This window comes from Coturnix japonica, chromosome 26, assembly GCF_001577835.2.
Source record: "Coturnix japonica isolate 7356 chromosome 26, Coturnix japonica 2.1, whole genome shotgun sequence".
NCBI lineage: Eukaryota > Metazoa > Chordata > Aves > Galliformes > Phasianidae > Coturnix > Coturnix japonica.
This window is the reverse complement of record NC_029541.1, coordinates 3,622,483-3,641,880: the sequence shown is the minus strand read 5'-3', so window position 1 is coordinate 3,641,880 and position 19,398 is coordinate 3,622,483. Positions and strand designations below refer to the sequence as shown.

The following is a 19,398-nucleotide window of genomic DNA, read 5'->3' as shown; positions in this document are numbered from 1 at the left end:
GCAGGGCTGGGACCTGAAGGGTGGGAAGGAAACACAAGGATGGAGTAGGTGATGTCCAAAGCAGACTCAGGGGATGCTGCTGGGCCTCCCTGCATCACTCACCCATGGGCCAGTGCCAGTAAAGGAGCACAGGGACAGAAGGCAGGGAGGAAGCTTGCACTGAGCTTACAGGGAGGATGAATGGGAGGAAATGTCGCTCTCTTTCTTGGAAAACAGCTATTAGCACTGCATTGTTTTGGGGAACGTTCTTGCAGCGTGTTTTTATGTCAGGCCATTCTTTCTGCTTGGCGTGTAGCAGAACGGAAACACGAGGAGCACGAAACGAGGTCAGACTTGCACTGAAGTCACTCCCGATGCTGCAGTTTCCTTCTTTCAAAGGAACGTATCCTGGTGACTCAGCCGTGCTGGGCAGTGCGGGATGCCCCTGAGGAGCCCAGGAGGAAACTGCGCTGGTGGGGAGGAGTCGGGGGGAGGAGAGGGACCGTGTTCCCCACCACCGTGCGCAGTCTGTGCCGCCCCCTGGTGCCCGCTGCGCTTCTCAGAGAAGATAGAGGGGAACTCTGAGCAGGGAACGAGGGAATGGGAGCCGGGCAGAGGCGGGCAGAGGGCAGGAGGAGGGAGGGGAGGGCAGCTGGGACAGTTGGTGAGGATGAAGATGGGACAGGACACGCAGGTTGGGAAAGGGTACGTGCGTTCAGAGCTCACCGAGAGGCGCTGCTGAGTGGTTTGCAGCTCGGGAGAAAAAGGGAGTAATACAATATCCATAGGATGGGCTCAATAGTTTGCTTAGGGGACAAGGTTCAGCCAAGGACGCGATGGAAGCACTCAGCTGTGCGGGGCGAGCAGTGAGGGTTATGTTTCTGCACGGACCTGATGCACAGATTTGTGTGGGAAGGATGAAAGCAGCTCCCTGCGGAGTGGACCCAGTAAAGTAGACCCAGTTCTACTTCACACAGACAAATATCGTATTATTTTGCAGAATGTTTGTTGCCATGGGAAGCCCGAGGCAGGAGGTGCTGAGATCAGGCCCTGCGGGCATCGCCCTGGGGCGGCTGAATCTGCATCCCGAGCAGCGCTACCGCAGCTCCGGAGGAAGGAGGAGGTTCTGCTCTCAGCCCCGTCAGCTCTCCCCGTTCCTCTGCAGCACGGCTGCTTATTAATAGCACGGCGTGACCGCGGGGGGCTGGGTCTCACCGCTCAGCGTGACGAAGCAACGCCACGGGCGGCAGATGCTGGGTCGGAGCAGGAGGATCTGCGGGAGCTGGGGACCATCCCGCAGCCGGGGAGGAGGGATCCCACAGGGGCCGGCTGAGCTTCAGGTGACCGCTGCCAGGACCTCGGCTGCCGTCCTTCACAGCCGGGAGAGCTGAGGCTCACAGCTCCATCACAGGAGCGGAACCATCTCGCACCCGAGGATCTTCGCCGCTTTCTGTCCCGGTGCGCGTCTCACCCGGGGGGGCGGCCCTGGGGCGGGGCCGGGGGCGGGTCTCGGCTCGGCTCGGCCCGGTTCGGCCCGGCATGCTGCTGCGGGTGCGCTCGGCGGTCTCGCACCTGGTAGCGGGGCTGGGCCCCGGGCCGGGCACGCAGCCCCCGGCCGAACCCCGGCACGGCGGTGGCGGTGGCGGTGGCAGCGGGGCCGGGGGCGAGGAGGGGCCGCGGGTGGCTGCGTTCTGCCGGCCGGCCTTCCTGCAGCTGACGCCCGAGGAACTGCGCCGAGCCGACGATCACACGGGGCGGGCGGTGCAAAGCCCCCGCGACGGCCGCCGCCGCCTGCCCTGGAGCACGGGCTACGCCGAGTGAGCGGGGCCGGGCCGGGCGGGGGGCAGCGCCGTGCCCGTCGGGGGGCTGCGGGGTGGGTGTTCGGGGCAGGCGGCTCCGTTCTGCCGCTCCCGAAGGCGGCCGTCACCGCTCGGTGGCTTCGATGCAGCGCTGCGGTGCGGAGCGGGGCGCGTTGCGGGGGCTCCCGGCTCTGCCCGACCCCTGCGGCCTCACCGAGCCGGGAGAAGCGGCCCATGAGAAACGAAAGTGGGTCGAGGCGGTGCTGAGCTGTGCGTTCCTACACCAGAGGGCTGCCTGCCGGCTGGCAGCCGATGGCTCAGCTCTGCCATCCCCCATCCCCTCTGCGCTTGAAGCCCTTCCATTTTCTGCACTTATCTGCCCGGTGCCCGGTGCTACACAGGGAACTGATACTGAGGGGTGAAGGAACCGCTCCCATTCTTGCAGGACATGGGAGAAGGGAATTGAAGCTGCGTTTGGAACAGGACCTGACCCTGATTTCCCCTTTGGGAGCTCACTCTTCTTCTTCTTTTGCTGGTTTTGAGTTCCACCCGTAGCTGAATGCAGATGGGGAAGGTCAGGAGCTGAAGGCCACCTCTGCTGCTCCATGCTCTGCTCCTGCAGCTTTGCACGAGCTGAGCTTCCCTGGAACCTCCTGAGGAGGTGCTGGGGTAGGGGAGCCCTGCACTTGTTCTTGCAGAAGCAGAAACCCTGCAGATGCTGAGGGGAAGGAAAACTACCCCGTGCTCAGCAGTGGGACTTCTCCTCTGTGTCCCAGGACTTCTTTCTGCAAACCACTTGGAAAGTCCATGCCCAAACAGCTCACTCAGACGTGCACATTTACAGCTTCCCCTCATGAGCAGCTTTTGCAATCCAGACCTGGTACCTGCTTCGTCAGCACGAGCTGCAAAAAGTTCGTGTGAATCTTTCTGCAAAAGTTCTTCTGGTTCCATTTTGAATCCCCCTCCTGTGAGCTGCCTCCTTCCTCTGCAAGGTGCCAGTTTGGGATGGAGGCTGTGCACCCTGTGCAGTGTCTGTGTGCCCAGGCTGGGTGCCATGAAGCTGGAATGGGTTTGGAGCAGTGGTGGGGATGGAGGAATTTGGTGCTGCTGGGGTCACCTCTGCTGCTTGTGAGCTGGGCTGGTGTTTTGCAGTGTCTCTGGGTGAGCCCTGGTATTTCCAGTGCAAAAGGGAGAACCCTAATGCTTTGTTCCCTCCTGGCAGGGTGATAAATGCAGGGAAGAGCCAGCACAACGAGGACCAGGCGTGCTGCGAGGTGGTGTTTGTGGAGAGGAGGCCCAGCCCCAGGGGCCGCCTGCCCTGCAGGGATGGCAGTGGGGAGCCCAACAGGGTGAGGGCATAGTGGGAGGCTGCTCCTCTAACAGCTATAACCCTCTGCTCCTGTCCACCTGCTCCCTTGCAGGCATCACTGAGCCCCCCATCTCTCCCCACAGGGCAGGAAGGGGTTTTATTTCCACTACTGGGCCCTGTTTGATGGACATGCAGGCAGCGGTGCTGCTGTCATGGCATCCAAGAGGCTGCACCTACATATCTGTGAGCAGCTGCGGGACCTGGTGGACATCCTACAGGACCCTTCCCCACCTCCCATCTGCCTGCAGCACGACTCTGAGCTGAGCCAGGCAGAGGACAATGGGGATGTCCCTAGTGATGCTCTGCCACGCTTTCACCTGGAGAAGGCAGTTTCCCATGAGAGCCTGGTGATCGGTGCCATTGAGAATGCCTTCAAACACATGGTGAGCTGCAGCTGCTGACTGGCAGCATTTGCTTTGCTCCTGTCTCCTCCCTGGTCTGCAGGGCAGCTCCTGCCCTATTGCTCTGCCTCATTTTGGGGGCACAAAACACACAGGCTTTGGGCTCTGTGTGTGAAGACGGTTTCACTGGGCTTTGTTCCAGCTGCTGCCTCCTCCGCAGTGCTGGGGAGGCTGTGTCCTGGGCTGCACACAAGACCTTGGGGTGAGCAGGGCGATGTGCCCAGCCTCAGCTGGCAGCCAGGGTGCTGACAGGGCAGCTCAGAGCTATTTCGGACTCCTTGGAGCTCTGCTTGCTGGCAAGGGCTGCTTCCCATTCTGCCCACAGCTCTCCATCTCTCCAGGACGAGCAGATCGAGCAGGAACGGGCATCCCAGCACATCTCTGGGGGCTGCTGTGCCCTGGCTGTTGTCTACCTCATGGGCAAGTTCTACGTGGCCAACGCTGGTGACAGCAGGTACGTATGGCCCCAGCCAGACTGAGGTGCACCTCAGTTTCCACACTGTGCTGTCTGTGTGTGTCTGCAGCACTGAGGGAGCTGCAGAATTCCTTCCCCACCTCTGGCACTTGATCCCTGCCTTCCCAGGGATTGCACCAAACCCCACCAGAGCTGGGCTCACCTGGGCCCTGCAGGGGATCTTTAGCCCTCGGCAGGACAGCAAGTAGGACAGGTGGGCCAGAAGTGTCAAGAGATCCCCAACTCCCTGGGACCTCCAGGAACATCTCATAAGCAGCCATTTTTTAAGCCATCCAAACCTCAGCCCTCCTGCAGGGAGCTCAACCCCAGTGCTGGGCACTTGCACCCATGTCCTGCTGCTGGCAACTTCTGCCTACGCTGCACGAGGTGGAGGCTTAATAACCTTTGTGCTGCTTCTCTTCCAACCATAGTTTGCCTTCCATTTGCCCCATGCTTCTCTTCCATTTCCCCGTCTTCCCTCCCCTGCCCTGGGTGCTGGGCTGCAGGGCTCGGCTGGTGGGCAGTGGGGAGAGGACCTCTCCTCTTCTCTAACCTCATCCTTCCATGTCTCATTGCAGGGCCATTATCATCCGTAACGGGGAAATCATTCCAATGTCCAGGGAGTTTACTCCAGAGACAGAGAGGCAGAGGCTACAGTTCTTAGTAAGGAAGACCTTTCTTCTAACCTGACTCCTGCTCACCCACCTCCTGAGCCCTGCCTGAGGCTGCCCCTCTTGCTGCTGGGCACTGAGGAGGTGTTTATGTTAGAGGAGGTCGTGCTGGATGGGATTTCCTGCCTTGCAGCATATCTGAGAGAGCACCGTGCTACTTTTTCTCATGTCTGTGTTTGAATGACTGAGGGGAAGAAGTTGCTGTAAGCAAGATCCTCCCCAGCTGTGATGCACTCATGGGCAGAGGGCCAGGCGTTGTGCTTGCTCCACTGCACAGTAGCTGGGCTGTGGCCAGGGCTCTCTGTGCCTGAGCACCAACACTGCCATAAGTCAAAGGGTGGTGCTGGGCAGGACCCTGCTCTCCCATTGCTGCAGCTGAGCTCTCTGCCCCTTCCTGCAGGCGTTCCTGAGACCTGAGCTGCTGGGAAAGGAGTTCACGCACCTTGAGTTCCCCCGCAGGATTCAGCCCAAGGAGCTGGGGAAGAAGATGCTGTACAGAGACCAGAGCATGAACGGCTGGTACTGTGCTGTCTGGGTCTGCCACAGCTCCAGCCCCTTCCCCATGTACCAAAGGGGTCTCATCCCAGGGCACTGGCCAACAGGTTGCTTCTGCTTGTTTCATACAGGGCTTACAAAAAGATCGAAGAGGATGACCTGAAGTTTCCACTAATCTATGGGGAAGGCAAAAAGGTACAATGCTGGGATGTGAGGGGAGGGGTCCCTGCTGCCCTGGGAGGTGGGGGCCCTGGCACTGTGCAGGGGTCATCCCCTGTCTGCCCTTGCTGAAATGGGGGTCCCAGCCCATTTTTCCCAGTGCTGTCAGGGTGCCAATGCCATGTGTATCATCTCTTCTCCCAGAGGTGAGGTAGCTTAAAGCTTGCTTTTGATTTTGCCTTTCTCCAGGCTCGGGTGATGGCCACTATTGGGGTGACGCGGGGTCTGGGAGACCACGACCTCAAGGTGTTCAGCTCCAACATCCACATTAAGCCTTTCCTGTCCTGCTTTCCAGAGGTGAGCCCAAAGGCTCTTGTGATGGCTGGAGCTGATTGGGGTGATCTCAGAGAGTGCTCAATGCACCTGGTGGTGTTGGGATGTCCATGAGCCCACTATCACCCTCATGTCCTGTCCCAATGTTTCCCAGGTCAGGGTGTATGACCTCACACAGTATGAACACTGCCCCGATGATGTCCTGGTCCTGGGTACTGATGGGCTCTGGGATGTCACCAATGACAAGGAAGTGGCCAGCGTGGTGATGGAGGTGCTGACAAGCTATGAGCCCAATGACCCGTGCAGGTGAGGGGGAGACAGACAGGTATGTCCTGCACCATAGCATCTTGCTTGGAGCAGTGTTGTGGCCACATATCCCTCTGTACACAGTGCTCCTCTGTATGCATGTATCTGAGCTTTCCCAGACCCACTTCCCTGCCCCTTTGGCTCCCTCAGCTTCTCCTTCACCCTGGGGACAGCAGTGGGGTGCAGCACGATGCCTGCTGGGCTGGGGCTGACCACTGTTCTCTGCCCAGGTACACCATGGTGGCCCAGGAGCTGGTGCTGCGCTCCAGGGGCATCCTGAAGGAGCGAGGCTGGCGGCTGCCCAACGACAAGCTGGGCTCTGGCGATGACATCTCTGTGTTTGTGATCCCATTGGGTGGCCCTGGCAACTACATGTGATAATCTGTCAGCACTGGGCAGAGGGGTCACACTGCCTGGATGGCCATGAGCAGGATGCTGGCACTGCACAAGGCACCGCTCACTCCAGCACTCAATTCCTGAGCTGACCACAAGAAGAATGAGGATCTTGGAGCCTCCTGCCCAAAGCACCCCCCTCACCTACTGCATCCCTGCCCTGTGTAGAGATGGAAGGACAGAGCAGAGACTGGGCTCAAGGGCTGGTTTTCTTGGTTGCTGTGAAAAGCCTCAGTGCTCTCTGGCTTCTCCGTGCATGCTCAGCACCTCGCCCTGGTCCAGGTGTGCTGGTTACAGCCCTATGACTGGGCTCTGAGTGCCTGTACCCGGTGAAGTCTGTGCTTTCTCCTGCAATCACCTCCTTTTCCTTCCCTGTGACATTTACACCATGGATGCTGAAGCTTCTGCCTTGGGGTGGGTGTGGATTGGGGTCCTGCTGGCAGTGGGATAGTGTCCATCCCAGCTGCAGGTGCTGTGAGCCCTAAGGATACCCCAGTCCTGTGCTTGCCCTCTTTGGCTCCTGGGCCCTGTCCTCAGCTGGGCACACTACCTTGGTCTCAGGTTTCAGTGGACGTGACAGGGCTCAGTCACAGAGCACCTGGGAGGAAATGAGCTGTTGCACTCTCATGGTGTTTGCCAGCCCCTGGCTGTGCCATGGGCTCTGCCCACCACCTCTCTTCATGCCTTGGATCACTGCTGTATTTCTAGAGCCAATTATTTATTATTAACTGGAGAGCTGAGCTGGAAAGTGTCTGAATTCCTTCTTGGTGTGAGGTGGCAGTCGGTATGAATATAGGTCTGTTATTTCTGAGCGGTTCTAATTTGGCAACTGCCGAGCAGCAGTTACAGAGCAGCCCCGTTCAGCCAAGCTTAACAGCTTAAAATGCTGCATGAATCTGCTTAGCTGGGGGTTGGAAGCCTGCAATAAAAGCAGCTTGGTTGTGGCTGGGAAATAGGGTGGGCTGGTTTTTCCCCAGACTCGGAGCTGGTTCTGGGCAGGGCTGTAGCTGCAGTTGTTTTCTCTGCAGTATCCTGCATCTGCTATACCTCTCACCTGGGGGATGATGAGTTTCCTGCACCTCTGCAGTGTTGCACCCTGCAAAGCACAAAGCGAGACGTAAATAAACTGGGTGCACTTAGTGGGGAGTGAAAGTTATCCCGTGACATTTGTACCTGTGTGCATCATTGTGCATCTCTGTGTCGCAGGGGGATGATGCTGGGGTTGAAGGAGCTGCCCTTGTGTGGTTCAATAAAGCTCGTGCCGCTCGCAGTTCCACCTCAGCGCCTTTCTTGCGGAGCTCCCGCAAAGACGACTAACTTCAAAGCCAATTAGCGCTGATTAATTCGTGTAGGCAGGTTGGGTGCCATGTGAGCCGCTGTCCCTCCTCCCTTGCGTTGCTCCCACCCGGGGCTGCGGGGTTGGGGCTGCGCTGCCCGGTGCCCCCACGGCTGCCGGCCGGGGAGGGGCATAGCGGGCAGAGGCTGAATTTAGCGCTTCCTCTGCGGTTCCCTTCTTTACTAAAGAAACGTTTCCTTTGGAGCCAGCTGCTGGCCCGGGGAGGGATAAATTAAGGAGAACGCGTCTCCGAAATCTTAAAATAGAAACGACTTACAGGGCATGGCCTGGGCTCCGACGTAACCCCGCTGCCAGGGCGGGGCAGGAGCTGGGCTGGGAGTGGAGCCCCCGGCACACCACGGCTCGGCTCGGTTCGGTTCAGCTCCGCCCCTCAGCGGGCGGCCCCAAAACGGGGCGGTGCTGCCGGAGCCGGGCTGTGGGGCTGGGGTTGGAGCCGGCATCGGGACCGGGAGAGGGAGCCGTGCCGTGCCGTGCCGTGCCGTGCCCTAGAGAGGTACGGGTTGTGCTCGGGATGCGGGCGCTGCGGGGAGCTCAAGGGGTGCGGGGATCGCTATTGGGGGCTTGCGGGGTTATGATGGGACTGAGCGCGTAGCGGTGCGCCATGGGGCGGTGCTGCGTGCGGTCCCGGTCGGGCCGGGTCCCGGAGGCGAAGAGGGGTTGGAGCCGTCCCGCACGGAGCCGCCTCCGATACAGCAGCGCTGTATTTTCTTCGTGAAAGGATAAAAGTTCGCTTTGCTTAGAGCTGAGCTCATTTGTAAACATTTATACAAGGGGGGCAGACGGAGGAGCAGAAACAATTGTGCAATGTCTCAGAGCAGAAAAGCATTCCAGAACCATGAGCAACCCCGGCGCTCCAGCACCAAATCGGGCAGCGACCGCCCGATCCCCCCCGACACTATAAGGCCGTCTGCGCTCCCATTTCCTCCTTCCCAGCGCCTTGCCTTGAATCTATGGTCCTCTCTAGCACGGTTACAGCTGCGTGAGATTTTATGTGCTTTAAATTGACTCCTGACAGCTTCGGCTTGTCCAGGGAAACGTTTCATAGGTAGCTATTGGGATGATGCCAGTGGATATTGGGTGTGCTTAACCTGGCTCGCTTGGCAGCTCAGAGCATGTGCCAGGATGGGGCTGTGTGTGAACATGGGAAGTCCGGAATGTGTTTGCAAATAGGGATCAGCTGTGAGGCACAAACACAACCACCTGCCTGGCCTGGGAGTGTCATCTGGCAGATACTGGTGCTGCTACAGCTGGGGAAGGTGCTTCTGTGGGATGGAAGATAAGAACGTGGTGGATGGAGGAGGTGGGGACAGCGTGGGGCTCCTGAGGCAGCAGTAGTGCTGCAGCAGGCTGAGTTCTCAGTGTATCCAGCTGAAATACAGCACTTGAGGAGCCTTGCTGGTTCATTGACCGTGTATAAACTGTTGGCATCTCTTCTTTAGCCCAGTGATGTGTAAAAGTAGGAGGCTGTGGCTGCAGTCCTGAAGCCAGAGCTGTGAGTTTCAGTCTAAGAGGCTTTGTGCACATGTGATGTTTTTGCTGCCTTGGATGTCATCCTGAAACAGAAGACATTTAAATGGGTTACAGTAAGACTCCAAGCGCCGGTCAGGGTTGGTATCATGTGTTGGTTTCACAGTATCTGCCCAGTGAGCACCAGCACTGCGGGGTGTGCAGCTCTGGGTTTGCTGGGCAGCAATGCCACGTGTTTTCCCACAGAGTGCTCCCAGCTCAAGCCCAGTTTGGGTTTTAACATTCTTCTGCTCCAAATCCCTTTCTTTGCTTTGCTTGTGGATGTTTTTGTGGGATTTGGCAATGAAAACTGCCTGCTCTGCCCCTTGTCTGCAGAGCAGCCCTGATCCGCTGCTGTGTTGTTGCTTGGTGTAGCACAGTGTGTCTGATCAGACCTTAGGAACAGCTCCAAGCTTTCGCAACCGGGACCCCAAAGCCTGAACTTCCTTGCTGCTGTGCTGTGCCTTGGTGTCACTGCTCCTTCCCAGCTGTTTTTGGAATCTTGTTCTGCTTCTGAGGCTCCCCCCATTCCTGAACCTTGCCAGGAACTCATCCTGTGCCGTGGGACTTTCTGCTGGAGTCGTGATGATTGCAATGTGCCTCTGTCACTGTCCCCAAATACCTTCCCTTTAACTCTGGGCTCAGCTGCAGCCCTGAAGCACTCCAGGGATGCTCCGTGCCCACCCTGGGCTGCACCTCCCCCAGGGCCTGTCCCGATATGACCCTGCCTGGCGTGCGTTGGGGTGCGGCTGCAGCCCTTTGAACACACAAAGCCATGTTTAGAAGTGGAGACTGCTGTCCTTGGCTGCACTGGTTGGAAAGCGCCGTTTGTGTTCCCTGCTGGGGTTTCGTGCTCTTTGGGTGCTGCAGGATTCCTTAGGTCTCCTCTGTGTCACAGGTTGTGCTGCCTGAGCGCCTGAGGGAGTGAAACCCAGCGAACTGCATGGTGATGTTCTAGCCTTGAGCCTGGTTTGTGCTGTGATTAGCCCAGCTCCTTCCAAACAGGAGTAAATCCAAACAGTCTGAGTGCCCAGGACGCTTGTTTGTTAAACACTGAGGTTCAGCAGAGGCTGCAGACACAGCAATACCAGGCAGATGGAGACGGCTGCTCTCCTTGGAGATCTGTTTGCCCCCCATAGATGTGCAGTGCTGTGGGGTCAGGGCTGGTGTGATGGGCTTTGGGGATGGGGTCTCAGGAGGAGAGGCCAGCGGGAAGGTTTCTGTCCCTGGACCGATCCCTTCTTCAAAGCACTGACGTCATTTTGTGCCATTTCCTGAGGTTCAGGAACAGAAACTGGGTGAAAGATGCATCCTACCAGGAATTCCCCATTTCCTGCTCAGCAGGAATTTCAGTTTTTGAGGCACGAAGCTCAGCCTGAAGCTGAGCTCCTCCTGAAGCAGCTGTGCCAGAGCCCTTGCTGTGTTACTGGTGGTGACCTTAGAATAGCTACTTGGTGCCACTCTGGGTGCCCACAGGGATAGGGCAGCCTGAGGGGCACCGTGGCTGCACTACTCCCCACCTCCTCCCTGCTGTTTGGAGGCTGGCTGTGTGTTAGCAATGGGCTATTTCTGGGCTGCTGGGTGAGTAATGGAATGAATTGTGCTGAGATTTTGGGCGGGGACAGGGCCTCTGCCCTGTGAGTCACTGCAGCCTTGGGCAGGGCTCAGGGTGATGCTGACCCCTCCCCAGGTTAGGATGGATGCAGCCCCCGGCAGCTCTGGGGCCCCACCAGTGGATTGCAGTGGGCTGCAGCCTCCTCTGCACGGAGCAGAGTGTGCCTGCATGGGGACTGAAGCATGAGCTGTCATCATGTGCCTTGTCTGGGGTTTCTGTGGGGATGTTGAATTGATGGGATCATCTACAGGGCCTAAGAAATGGCTCAGGCTCTGTGTTGAGGTTTCAGAGGAGTTGGAGATGCCAAAGAACTGTTGGACCTGGCAGCAGTCCTGGTGCAGCTGCAGCCTGTAGCCCCATTCACCCTCATTCTTGTCCTTGCAGTGATGGCAGCCATCAGGAAGAAGCTGGTGATTGTGGGCGATGGTGCCTGCGGGAAGACGTGCCTGCTGATCGTCTTCAGCAAAGACCAGTTCCCTGAGGTCTATGTGCCAACCGTGTTTGAGAACTACATTGCCGATATTGAGGTGGATGGGAAGCAGGTAAGGACCCTGCCCTGTGCAGGTGGTGATGGGATGCTGCATTTGAGAGTGAGCCCTGCAGCACCCTTGTTTTTGGGTTACCCCAGTTTGCAAAGGACCCTCCTCACTGCAGATGAGGAAGACTAAGTACCCTATGAGCTGCCTGGTGGGGTCTGTAAGGTGCTGAGTGATGTCTTTCTGCCCACAGGTGGAGCTGGCACTATGGGACACAGCTGGGCAGGAGGACTATGACCGGCTGCGGCCTCTTTCATACCCGGACACCGATGTCATCCTCATGTGCTTTTCTATTGACAGCCCAGACAGCCTCGGTAGGGAGCAGGGGGTGCATCATGGGGTCCTGTTGGCTGAGATTCTGCTGGCATAGTGGGTTCTGGGAAGTCCATATGCCACTCTGGGGGTGTTAAGTCTCTCATTCCACCCCCAGCTTTTTCCTTACTCCAGGAAGATGCTGGGAACTGGTGCACAATGGAGGTGCTGGGAGAGGCTGCTCTGTGCCCAGCTGGGGGGTGGTTTTGGGGATCAGCAAAGGCATTTTTCCCTGCTCCCCTTCACAGCGCAGGGCTGCAGCTTGTCGTGCTCTCCTCCTGCCCTGCATGGAGCAGCAGCACTGCTGTGTGTCCCAATGCCCCATAGCTCATAGCTGCACTCTGCTCCTCGCAGAGAACATCCCTGAGAAGTGGACCCCGGAGGTGAAGCACTTCTGCCCCAACGTGCCTATCATCTTGGTAGGAAACAAGAAGGACCTACGCAATGATGAGCACACGAGGCGAGAACTAGCAAAGATGAAGCAGGTGAGGTTGGGTGTGTGCTCAGTGGGGTGCCAGTGCTGGGATCCCCTCACCCTGGGCTATTTTGCTGGGGCTTCCCTCCTGCAGCCCTGATCTGGGCATGGAGGATGCCCTGAAGGCTTCTTGCTCCTGGTGGTATTTCCAACCCTCCTTTTTAATGCTGCCCAGGAGCCTGTGAAACCAGAGGAGGGGAGAGACATGGCCAACCGGATCAATGCCTTCGGCTACCTCGAGTGCTCAGCCAAGACCAAGGAAGGAGTGCGGGAGGTCTTTGAGATGGCCACACGTGCAGGGCTGCAGGTCCGCAAGAACAAGAAGCGCCGGGGCTGCCCGCTGCTGTGAGCAGGGAGGGCTCTGCTCCATGCCTGTCCCCAACCCTCTGCCCCAGAGCTGTCCCCAGCCATTGGGGGCACCCCTGTGCCACGCTGGGGGGCGATGCCTTCGTTCCCCATCACTCCCTATGGGCTGTGTGGTCTCCCTGCCTTGAGCAGGGTTGGCAGAAGCGGGGGCTGCTGGCTGCTCCCCCTGCAGTGTGCTGGCCCCATCTGCCCCATGGCCTTTTATATGGACTCACCTGGGCTGTGCTCAGCCCTGTCCTGCAGTGCTGTGCTGTGAGGAGTGCCAGCAGTGCCCTGCACCCTGGGACTGCCCCAGGGCAATGCCTTGTCCCCATGTCCAGCATTAGAATGATGGTGCCTTCTTCGAGTCCATGGCCCTCACAGACTCTTAGCACCAGCTGAGTAACTGGGAGAAATAAATACAAACTGGTATGTGAGTAATTGTAACACTGCGTGTGTGGCATCCCTCTGGCTGCCCCTGCAGACCCTGTGCTGCTCCCACGCAGCGCCCAGGACTCAATAACAGAGTGTTTTTCTCTGAACATTTATTCCAAGGACACAAAGGTAGGTGTGCTGCACGTGGCTCAGCCTGCGGGCTGGGGCCAGAAGTCACAGCACAATTGATTTTTCTACAGATGTATAAAAAACACTGCTGAAGATTTAAAAAAGATAAAACATTGGTGGTCCCGGGGTTCAACTACAGCCCTATGCAGGAGAGCTGATAGGACCCATCCTGGTGCACAGCCTGGCTCCAAAGGGAAGAGCAGGAGGTGGCTGTGGGATGGGGCTGGGCTGGAGATGCTGGAGCTCCATGGGGCTGTGCTGGGCTCCTGCACAGGGATGGGGAGCGGCAGAGAGAGAGCAGCTCCTGCCCGTGCTGAGCCATGCATTACCTGGCTGCTAATTGCCGAGCTGCAGGGCGTCGAGGTGGTTGGCAAGGCTGTCTTCATTGGGGGGCTCCTCCTCATAGGGGTACCCCTTGTAGGCACCCTCATCCCGGCAATATCTGAGGAACCTGGGGACACAGTGGGGTGTGGGCAGCGGGTGTGGGGCTGTGGGAGAGCTTGGGGGGTGCAGGGCTCACCTGTGCCAGTGTGGGTCCTTGCTGAGCACGGCTGGGTTACCCACCACGATCAGCAGCGCCTTTGCCCGTGTGAGTGCCACGTTGAGCCTCTGAGCAAGAGAGCAGAGTTGGGGTTTCCCTTGTGTTCACCTCCTGGCTATGGGGCACCTGTGCCCATAGCAGCTCTGCTGGGGAGCTGGGGGGTCACACCTTGGGGTTCTTGAGGAAGCCCAGGCGGAAGGTCTGGTCCAGCTGCAGGTACTCACTGCAGCTGCGCACGGTGGAGATGAGGATGACGCGACGTTCCTGACCCTGGAACTCCTCCACAGAGCCCACCTGGGATGTGGGATTGTGAGGTGAGAGGGGATGAGGCTCCATCACTTCCCCGCAGTGATGTGTGGGGCCCTGGGTACCTTCAGCTGCCCAATGTCAGGCACTGCTTTCAGCACAGGGTCCTTGGAGGTGATGGCAAGGCGGATCTTCTCCACCTGGGGAGGACAGGGGATGTGCTGCAGTGCAGCTGCTGGGGAGGCTGAACCACCCTGATTCCCCCATCCCACTTCCCTCATCCTGTACCTGCTTCCTGTAGGGAGAGATGATGCCGATCTCCTTGGGTGAGATGGTGGGGCAGCCGCGCCGGCCCTGGCTCTGCAGCAGCTTCTGCAGGTAATCAACCACCACCTGGATCTCGGCCGTGTTGAAGAAGGAGGGGCTCTTGGCCTCCCGTTCATCCTCCCCACACACCCCATGGAAGATGATGGGGAAGCCCTGGGGTGAAGAATTAAGATCAGCTCAGCCGCAATGCATTGCAGATCCTCCCACCCCACCCCCCTGGGTATCCCCCTACTCTTTTGGGGAGCTCCTCCCAGTTGCAGTAGAAGTTGCGCACATCAGGATTGCTGCCCTCATACGCCCTCAGCTCGTTGTCATAGAAGAGCTCGTTGGGGACCTTTAGGATGGCCCTGTGGGACCTGGTGGAGGCAGGGCAGTGTGCAGGAGGGGCTCAATGCTCTCCTTGGGCACCAAGCACCCAGGGCTGTGGGTCTACCCCATCCTCAGGGCTGTGGTACCCATCAGGAGTGGGGTGGCACCCCGTGCCCTGCATTGAGCTACATGGCCCTGTCCCCACCTGTAGTTCCACAGCAGTTTGGTGACGAACTGTGGGTTGTAGCCCCCGTCTGACTTGGCATACAGTGCATTGTGCAGCATCAGGCGCTCCAGCAGTGAGGTGCCTGCATGCAGTCAGACCTGTGGCTCCTGCAATGCTGTGCAGGCGCTGTACCACCCCCAGCCCTGCCCTCACTCACCCAAGCCATGCTGCACAGCCAGCGGTGACCTCAGGACGGGGCCCAGCTGCTGGGGATCCCCTGCCAGCACCAGCTGTCCCCCTTCAGGGTTGGTGGCTGGGTCCATTGGAGTCAGCAGCCCTGGGCAGAGGGAGCTCAGCAGGGAGCAGGGAGCACTGGGCAGTAATGCTGACCCAGGGAGGCAGCCAAGGGCCACTCACCAGCAATCGCCACAACACTCTCTGGCTCTACCGCATGGCCACACTCATCGATGAAGACGTGAGAGAAATATCCTGGGGAAAAGTTGGCCGACACCAACCTGGGGAGAGGTGGAATGAGGTGCCATAAGCAGCTCTGCCCGTACAACCTTCCCTCACCATCACCCTACTCATGTGCTCCCCACGTCCCCTCTTATTGCACCCAGTTGAGGCTGACCCTGCAGCCCTGGGGGCCATAGGGATGCTCTGACCTTCCTGCTGTCACCAGTGTAGTGATGAGGATCCGGTAGGGCTGCAACAACTCTTTGCTGGGATAGACATAGCACTTCTCACTGTCGTCCCAATTGCAGCAGGGCTGGAGAAGAACATTAGGTGGGGGCTCTTCTCCCCAGTGTTGGTGCTCCAGGGGCTGGGGAGGGGGCACAGACCTACCCTGACATCTGCAGGCACATCCCTGTAGTTGGCGGAGCTGGCCATGATCCTATAGATGTAACGGGGTGGGATGGTGGTGAGGAGGCGCTGGCACAGCAGGTCAGCAGCACTGTTGGATGGGGCACAGGCCAGGATCCGGGCACCCTTGATGCATGACCACACCTGAGGGGAGGGAAGGCTGAGCCCCATGGGCTGGGCAGTGATGCCCTGTGCTGGCCCTCAGTCCCCACCACCCACCTGCTTTATGGCTTCCACCAGAGTAACCGTTTTGCCAGTCCCAGGAGGCCCAAAGATGAGGTATGGTGCAGGTCGGGACATCCCATTGATGATGTGCTTCACAGCCTGGCACTGCTCCTCATTCTTCTCCAGCCTGCGGTCAAACCACCTGCAGATGCAAAGGTTGAGTTGAGCACTCCCCTATTCAATCCCACCCGATGCACAAAGCTGCTCCTCACTGCAACTCACCGGGGCTGGAAGGTGCCTGTAGGGAGAGAGGGGAGAGGGCGGGAGGCCGAGGGGAAGAGCACACTGTCCAGATCCCTCTGCATGGCCATGGCAGCAGCACGGTGCTGCACCTGCAGCGGCAGGCGGCTGAAGGTGAAGGTCACATCGAACTTCATATCGTTCACAAACTTCTTCATGAGCCTGGAAGGAGAAGGGTGAGAGGGGGACACTGTGCCATGGCTGCCCCCAGCCCAGGGGAAGAGCACACTCACTTGGAGGAGAAGCCGAGCCGGACCCTCTCCTGCTCCACGTCGTGCACGTAGCCCTTGTACTGGACGCGTGGGGAGCTGTCACGCTCACTGCTCAGGCTGGCAAAGAGGTGGTCGCCCCGCAACACCGATGGTCGATTCTCAGCCACGCCAGGTACCTGCAGTGAGGTGTCACACTGGGTCCTTGGAGCTGCCCATCACCCCCGTGCCCCACATCAGTCCCCACTCACATGGAGGAGCAGCAGCCTCCCGTTCTGCACCATGGGCACGTCCTGCAGGTCATAGCGACGGATGTCCACCTCCAGCTGGATCTCCTCCAGGTGCAGTAGCAGCTCGAACTTCTGCTTGTAGTTCTCAGGCTGCAATGGGGCCTCCAGCAATGACCTGGAGTTGGAAGGCTGGATGTTACCAGCATGGCCCATGGGATATGGGGCAGCAATGGGATGTGCGTGGTGAGAGGAGGCGTTCTCCTGCCCATTGGCACTCACTGCATCTTCTTCCAGCTGGAGTCAGGGCTGGTCTTGGGCCCAAGCATGATGGTCTCCTTGAGGCTCTTGGGGTACGGGTAGGTGCCCAGGGGGATCTCCTTCTCCAGCTCATTCTTCAGGGAGCTGGGTGGGGTAACAGCGATGCTGCAGGGTTGCACTCCTGGGGCTGTGTCCCAAAGCCCACTACCACTGACCCCCCCAGGATGAAGCAGCCATACAAGTGCATAGAGCTGCATCCCTGCCTGCAGAGCCATGCCCAGGGCCTTCAGTGTGGGACAGCAGTGGGTGATGGCCCTGTACCTGGTGGGGGGCACTCCGTCCTCGGTGATGACAGTGATGGGGCGCTGCAGACTGGCCTGGTAGGGCCTGTAGGGTGCCGAGGGTCCCAGCTCCTTGGCCAGCTGGCTCTGAGCGACGGCAGCAACAGAGCGGCCAATTCTGAAGGGCCCATCTGGCTCCTTGCTGAACTCAAACATCACCACGACATGGAAGAACCCATTGTGACTGGTCCGGCAGCTCACCTGGATGGGATAAGCACCGCCTGCGAAGGGAGGGAGAGCTGGGGCTGCATCCTGCATCCCTGGGGCTGTGTCCTGCATCCCTGGGGCAGCAGGGAGTTGGGTCAGGCAATACCTGGGTGCAGCAGCAGCGCCTGGCCCTGTGTCACCCCTTGCTCATCCGTGAAGGTGAACTCCTGCAGGCTGCGGAGGGAACGGCAGTGGTGCAGCGTCACAGCTTCGGCACCGCGGTTCTGCACCTGCATGGTGAATGTCTTCGTATGGTTGAGAACTACAGGGAAACGGATCTGCCCTTTTGCCTGGTCATACTCTGAGACGATCTCTATCCCGTGCTTCCCATGGATGAACTCGGCCCTGCAGGAAGGGGGCACTGAGGTCACCCCATCTGTGATGGGGGTACCCGGACCCATTTGTGCAGGATTTAGGAGTATTACCACTTCTTGGCACGGCTCTGTGGCACTAGTAATCCAGAGCTGGGCTGCTGGCCTGGAGCTGGTGCAGACACCTCAGGGTCAGTCCTGGGCCTGCGATATTGATCTGCCACCACCACCCGCCTCCTCTCCTGCAGGGAGCAGCCAGCATCAGTGTGGGCACAGCCCCTCAGTGCATGCCAGGGTCTTGTTGGGAGCCGGGACCCCCCCAGAGCCCATCCCCTGCCCCAGCTCAGGGCCTCCATTACCTTCTTGAAGTGCACAGTCTGGCCATGTACCTGCACCTGCTGGGAAGCTCTCAGGGCATACAGGACGGAGGAGAAACTGGGCGTTCTTGTGTCAGTACTGCATATAAAAAGAGATCTTCTGGGTGAGGAGAAGAATGCTGAGCAGGGGTGGAAGGGGTTAAAGCAGGGCCTCTCACACCAACCATTCCTTCTACTTTAGGGGAGGGAAAAGCGACTGGGGGGGGGGGGGGGGGGGGGGGGGGGCTTCTCACTTGGCTCCACACAGACCTTACAGCCCTGCAGGCTGCTCCAGCACTATTGTGCTTTGCCACGGCCTCTCCAGCTGTGCCCTGCCAGCCCCACAGTCCGGCTGGTAGTGTGGAGGCTGCACAGAGGAGCACGGTGCCCTGCACCCAGGGGCTGACCCTGTGCAGATGGGGCCCACCTCCTTCTGTGCTGGGGCACATCCCGTGGCGGATGAACTCTGCCTTTGCCAATGATTAACCGTGGTGACGCTGCACAGGGGCCAGCGTGACCAGTGTTAGAGGGGTGAGGTGGGGAGAGGGTGGGCAATGATGCCCAAGGCTGAGCCCAGGCTGCTGCAGGGGGTCCCTGCAGCCAGGAGCGCCCCAGCGAGGCGGGTGGCACAGGGGGCACAGGGCAGTGTCTGAAGAAGTTTCTGGCTGTGCCCTCCGTGCTGCAGGAGCCGAGCTGCTCAGCAGCATCACTCTATGTACCCCAAGATCGGGGCCCTGCTCGTCCAGGAGTCTCCTTGCTGTTCGGAATCACTCAGCCCCCATCCCACCCCAGCGGGTGATAGAGGAGAGCCCCGATGGGCACCGCTGCTCGGCACCCGGTACCGCAGCGATGCCGCTCTCACCTGGCCCGGAACTCCTGGCTGTAGATGTCCCGCAGCACCTCCCTCCGGTTCTCCTGCTCCCGGTCCGTATCCCGTAGGAATTGCACGAACTGATTCCCGTATCGCCTCGCTTCCACTACGCTGAATCTCGGCATGGCTGTACCGCTCCGTGCCGAGCAGTGCCGTGCCGAGCCGGGCTGGATTCGAGAGAGAAACGAAAGCGAAAGGGGACGAACGCCCCACGGAACCGCCCGCCCGGGGATGGGGCCGCCCCTACCGCGCTCCACCGCCCCCGCGAGCCCTACCCGGCCCCCAGCCCGCAACCCCCGGATCCTGATGGGGGCTGGGGAGGGGTCATGGCCGGGCAGTGGAACTGCAAAGGGCCGGACTCAGTCCTGTGATGCTGTCAGGGCTGCGTGGGCCAGGAGGAGCCCCCAGGTGCTCTGTGCAGGTGTGTTGTAAGCAATGATGAGGGGTGTGGGCTCACAGCTCTCACTGCTGCTCCATAAATAGGGATCACTTTTCTGGTTTAAAGCTCTAGAGTCTGCCCAGGAGGGATGAGGATTCTTGACCTGCTCTTGTAAAGCAGCTTGAAGCCCTGGGGTAAGACTGCTGTCAGTACAGCTGGGTAACTCCTGGGCACTGCTATGGGGTCCTG

The 19,398-nt window shown here is 59.1% G+C and overlaps 3 protein-coding genes across 7 annotated transcripts; 2 read left to right on the top strand and 1 right to left on the bottom strand.

The window, feature by feature from the left end:
• The first annotated feature begins 1,492 nt into the window (after positions 1-1,492).
• Positions 1,493-7,629, top strand: PPM1J (protein phosphatase, Mg2+/Mn2+ dependent 1J). Of its 2 annotated transcripts, none has more exons than XM_015885244.2 (10): positions 1,493-1,796; positions 3,001-3,127; positions 3,231-3,530; positions 3,890-4,002; positions 4,581-4,665; positions 5,074-5,192; positions 5,300-5,363; positions 5,577-5,684; positions 5,815-5,966; positions 6,197-7,629. In XM_015885244.2, exons 1-10 carry the CDS (start codon positions 1,519-1,521, stop codon positions 6,342-6,344), a joined length of 1,494 nt encoding a protein of 497 aa, XP_015740730.1. In that variant the 5' UTR covers positions 1,493-1,518; the 3' UTR covers positions 6,345-7,629. The 2 variants fall into 2 exon arrangements, with proteins under 2 accessions (XP_015740730.1, XP_015740731.1); XM_015885245.2 differs by lacking the exon at positions 1,493-1,796 and adding an exon at positions 1,874-2,689.
• Positions 7,630-8,083: 454 nt separating this feature from the next.
• On the top strand, positions 8,084-12,952 carry RHOC (ras homolog family member C). 3 transcript variants are annotated; one of them, XM_015885249.2, is made up of 5 exons: positions 8,084-8,209; positions 11,222-11,379; positions 11,567-11,687; positions 12,040-12,170; positions 12,336-12,952. In XM_015885249.2, the coding sequence occupies exons 2-5, from the start codon at positions 11,224-11,226 to the stop codon at positions 12,507-12,509; spliced, it is 582 nt and encodes a 193-aa protein (XP_015740735.1). In that variant the 5' UTR covers positions 8,084-8,209; positions 11,222-11,223; the 3' UTR covers positions 12,510-12,952. The 3 variants fall into 3 exon arrangements, with proteins under 3 accessions (XP_015740735.1, XP_015740737.1, XP_015740736.1); XM_015885251.1 differs by lacking the exon at positions 8,084-8,209 and adding an exon at positions 10,785-10,803; XM_015885250.1 differs by lacking the exon at positions 8,084-8,209 and adding an exon at positions 10,894-10,912.
• Positions 12,953-13,033: 81 nt separating this feature from the next.
• MOV10 (Mov10 RISC complex RNA helicase) lies at positions 13,034-18,983 on the bottom strand. Of its 2 annotated transcripts, XM_015885242.2 has the most exons (22): positions 18,762-18,983; positions 17,903-17,999; positions 17,658-17,785; positions 17,339-17,577; positions 17,006-17,246; positions 16,706-16,828; positions 16,448-16,601; positions 16,221-16,375; positions 15,970-16,149; positions 15,742-15,889; positions 15,505-15,666; positions 15,324-15,427; positions 15,076-15,173; positions 14,876-14,995; positions 14,698-14,800; positions 14,416-14,539; positions 14,145-14,336; positions 13,982-14,056; positions 13,779-13,904; positions 13,590-13,678; positions 13,399-13,520; positions 13,034-13,279 (listed from the first exon to the last, which is right to left on the bottom strand). In XM_015885242.2, exons 1-21 carry the CDS (start codon positions 18,893-18,895, stop codon positions 13,406-13,408), a joined length of 2,907 nt encoding a protein of 968 aa, XP_015740728.1. In that variant the 5' UTR covers positions 18,896-18,983; the 3' UTR covers positions 13,034-13,279; positions 13,399-13,405. The 2 variants fall into 2 exon arrangements, with proteins under 2 accessions (XP_015740728.1, XP_015740727.1); XM_015885241.2 differs by having other exon boundaries at positions 13,034-13,520.
• Positions 18,984-19,398: the final 415 nt, after the last annotated feature.

Bases quoted from the DNA above. Each gene is read 5' to 3' on its own strand.
- PPM1J (XM_015885244.2), top strand. From the start codon at position 1,519: ATGCTGCTGCGGGTGCGCTCGGCGGTCTCGCACCTGGTAGCGGGGCTG. The intron at 5,364-5,576 runs GTACAATGCTGG...GCCTTTCTCCAG, and splicing joins TCTATGGGGAAGGCAAAAAG to GCTCGGGTGATGGCCACTAT. The intron at 5,685-5,814 runs GTGAGCCCAAAG...AATGTTTCCCAG, and splicing joins TCCTGTCCTGCTTTCCAGAG to GTCAGGGTGTATGACCTCAC.
- RHOC (XM_015885249.2), top strand. From the start codon at position 11,224: ATGGCAGCCATCAGGAAGAAGCTGGTGATTGTGGGCGATGGTGCCTGC. The intron at 11,688-12,039 runs GTAGGGAGCAGG...TGCTCCTCGCAG, and splicing joins TGACAGCCCAGACAGCCTCG to AGAACATCCCTGAGAAGTGG. The intron at 12,171-12,335 runs GTGAGGTTGGGT...AATGCTGCCCAG, and splicing joins AACTAGCAAAGATGAAGCAG to GAGCCTGTGAAACCAGAGGA.
- MOV10 (XM_015885241.2), bottom strand. From the start codon at position 18,895: ATGCCGAGATTCAGCGTAGTGGAAGCGAGGCGATACGGGAATCAGTTC. The intron at 17,786-17,902 runs GTAATGGAGGCC...TGCTCCCTGCAG, and splicing joins AGACTGTGCACTTCAAGAAG to GAGAGGAGGCGGGTGGTGGT. The intron at 15,890-15,969 runs GTGAGTTGCAGT...TTGCATCTGCAG, and splicing joins ACAGGCACCTTCCAGCCCCG to GTGGTTTGACCGCAGGCTGG.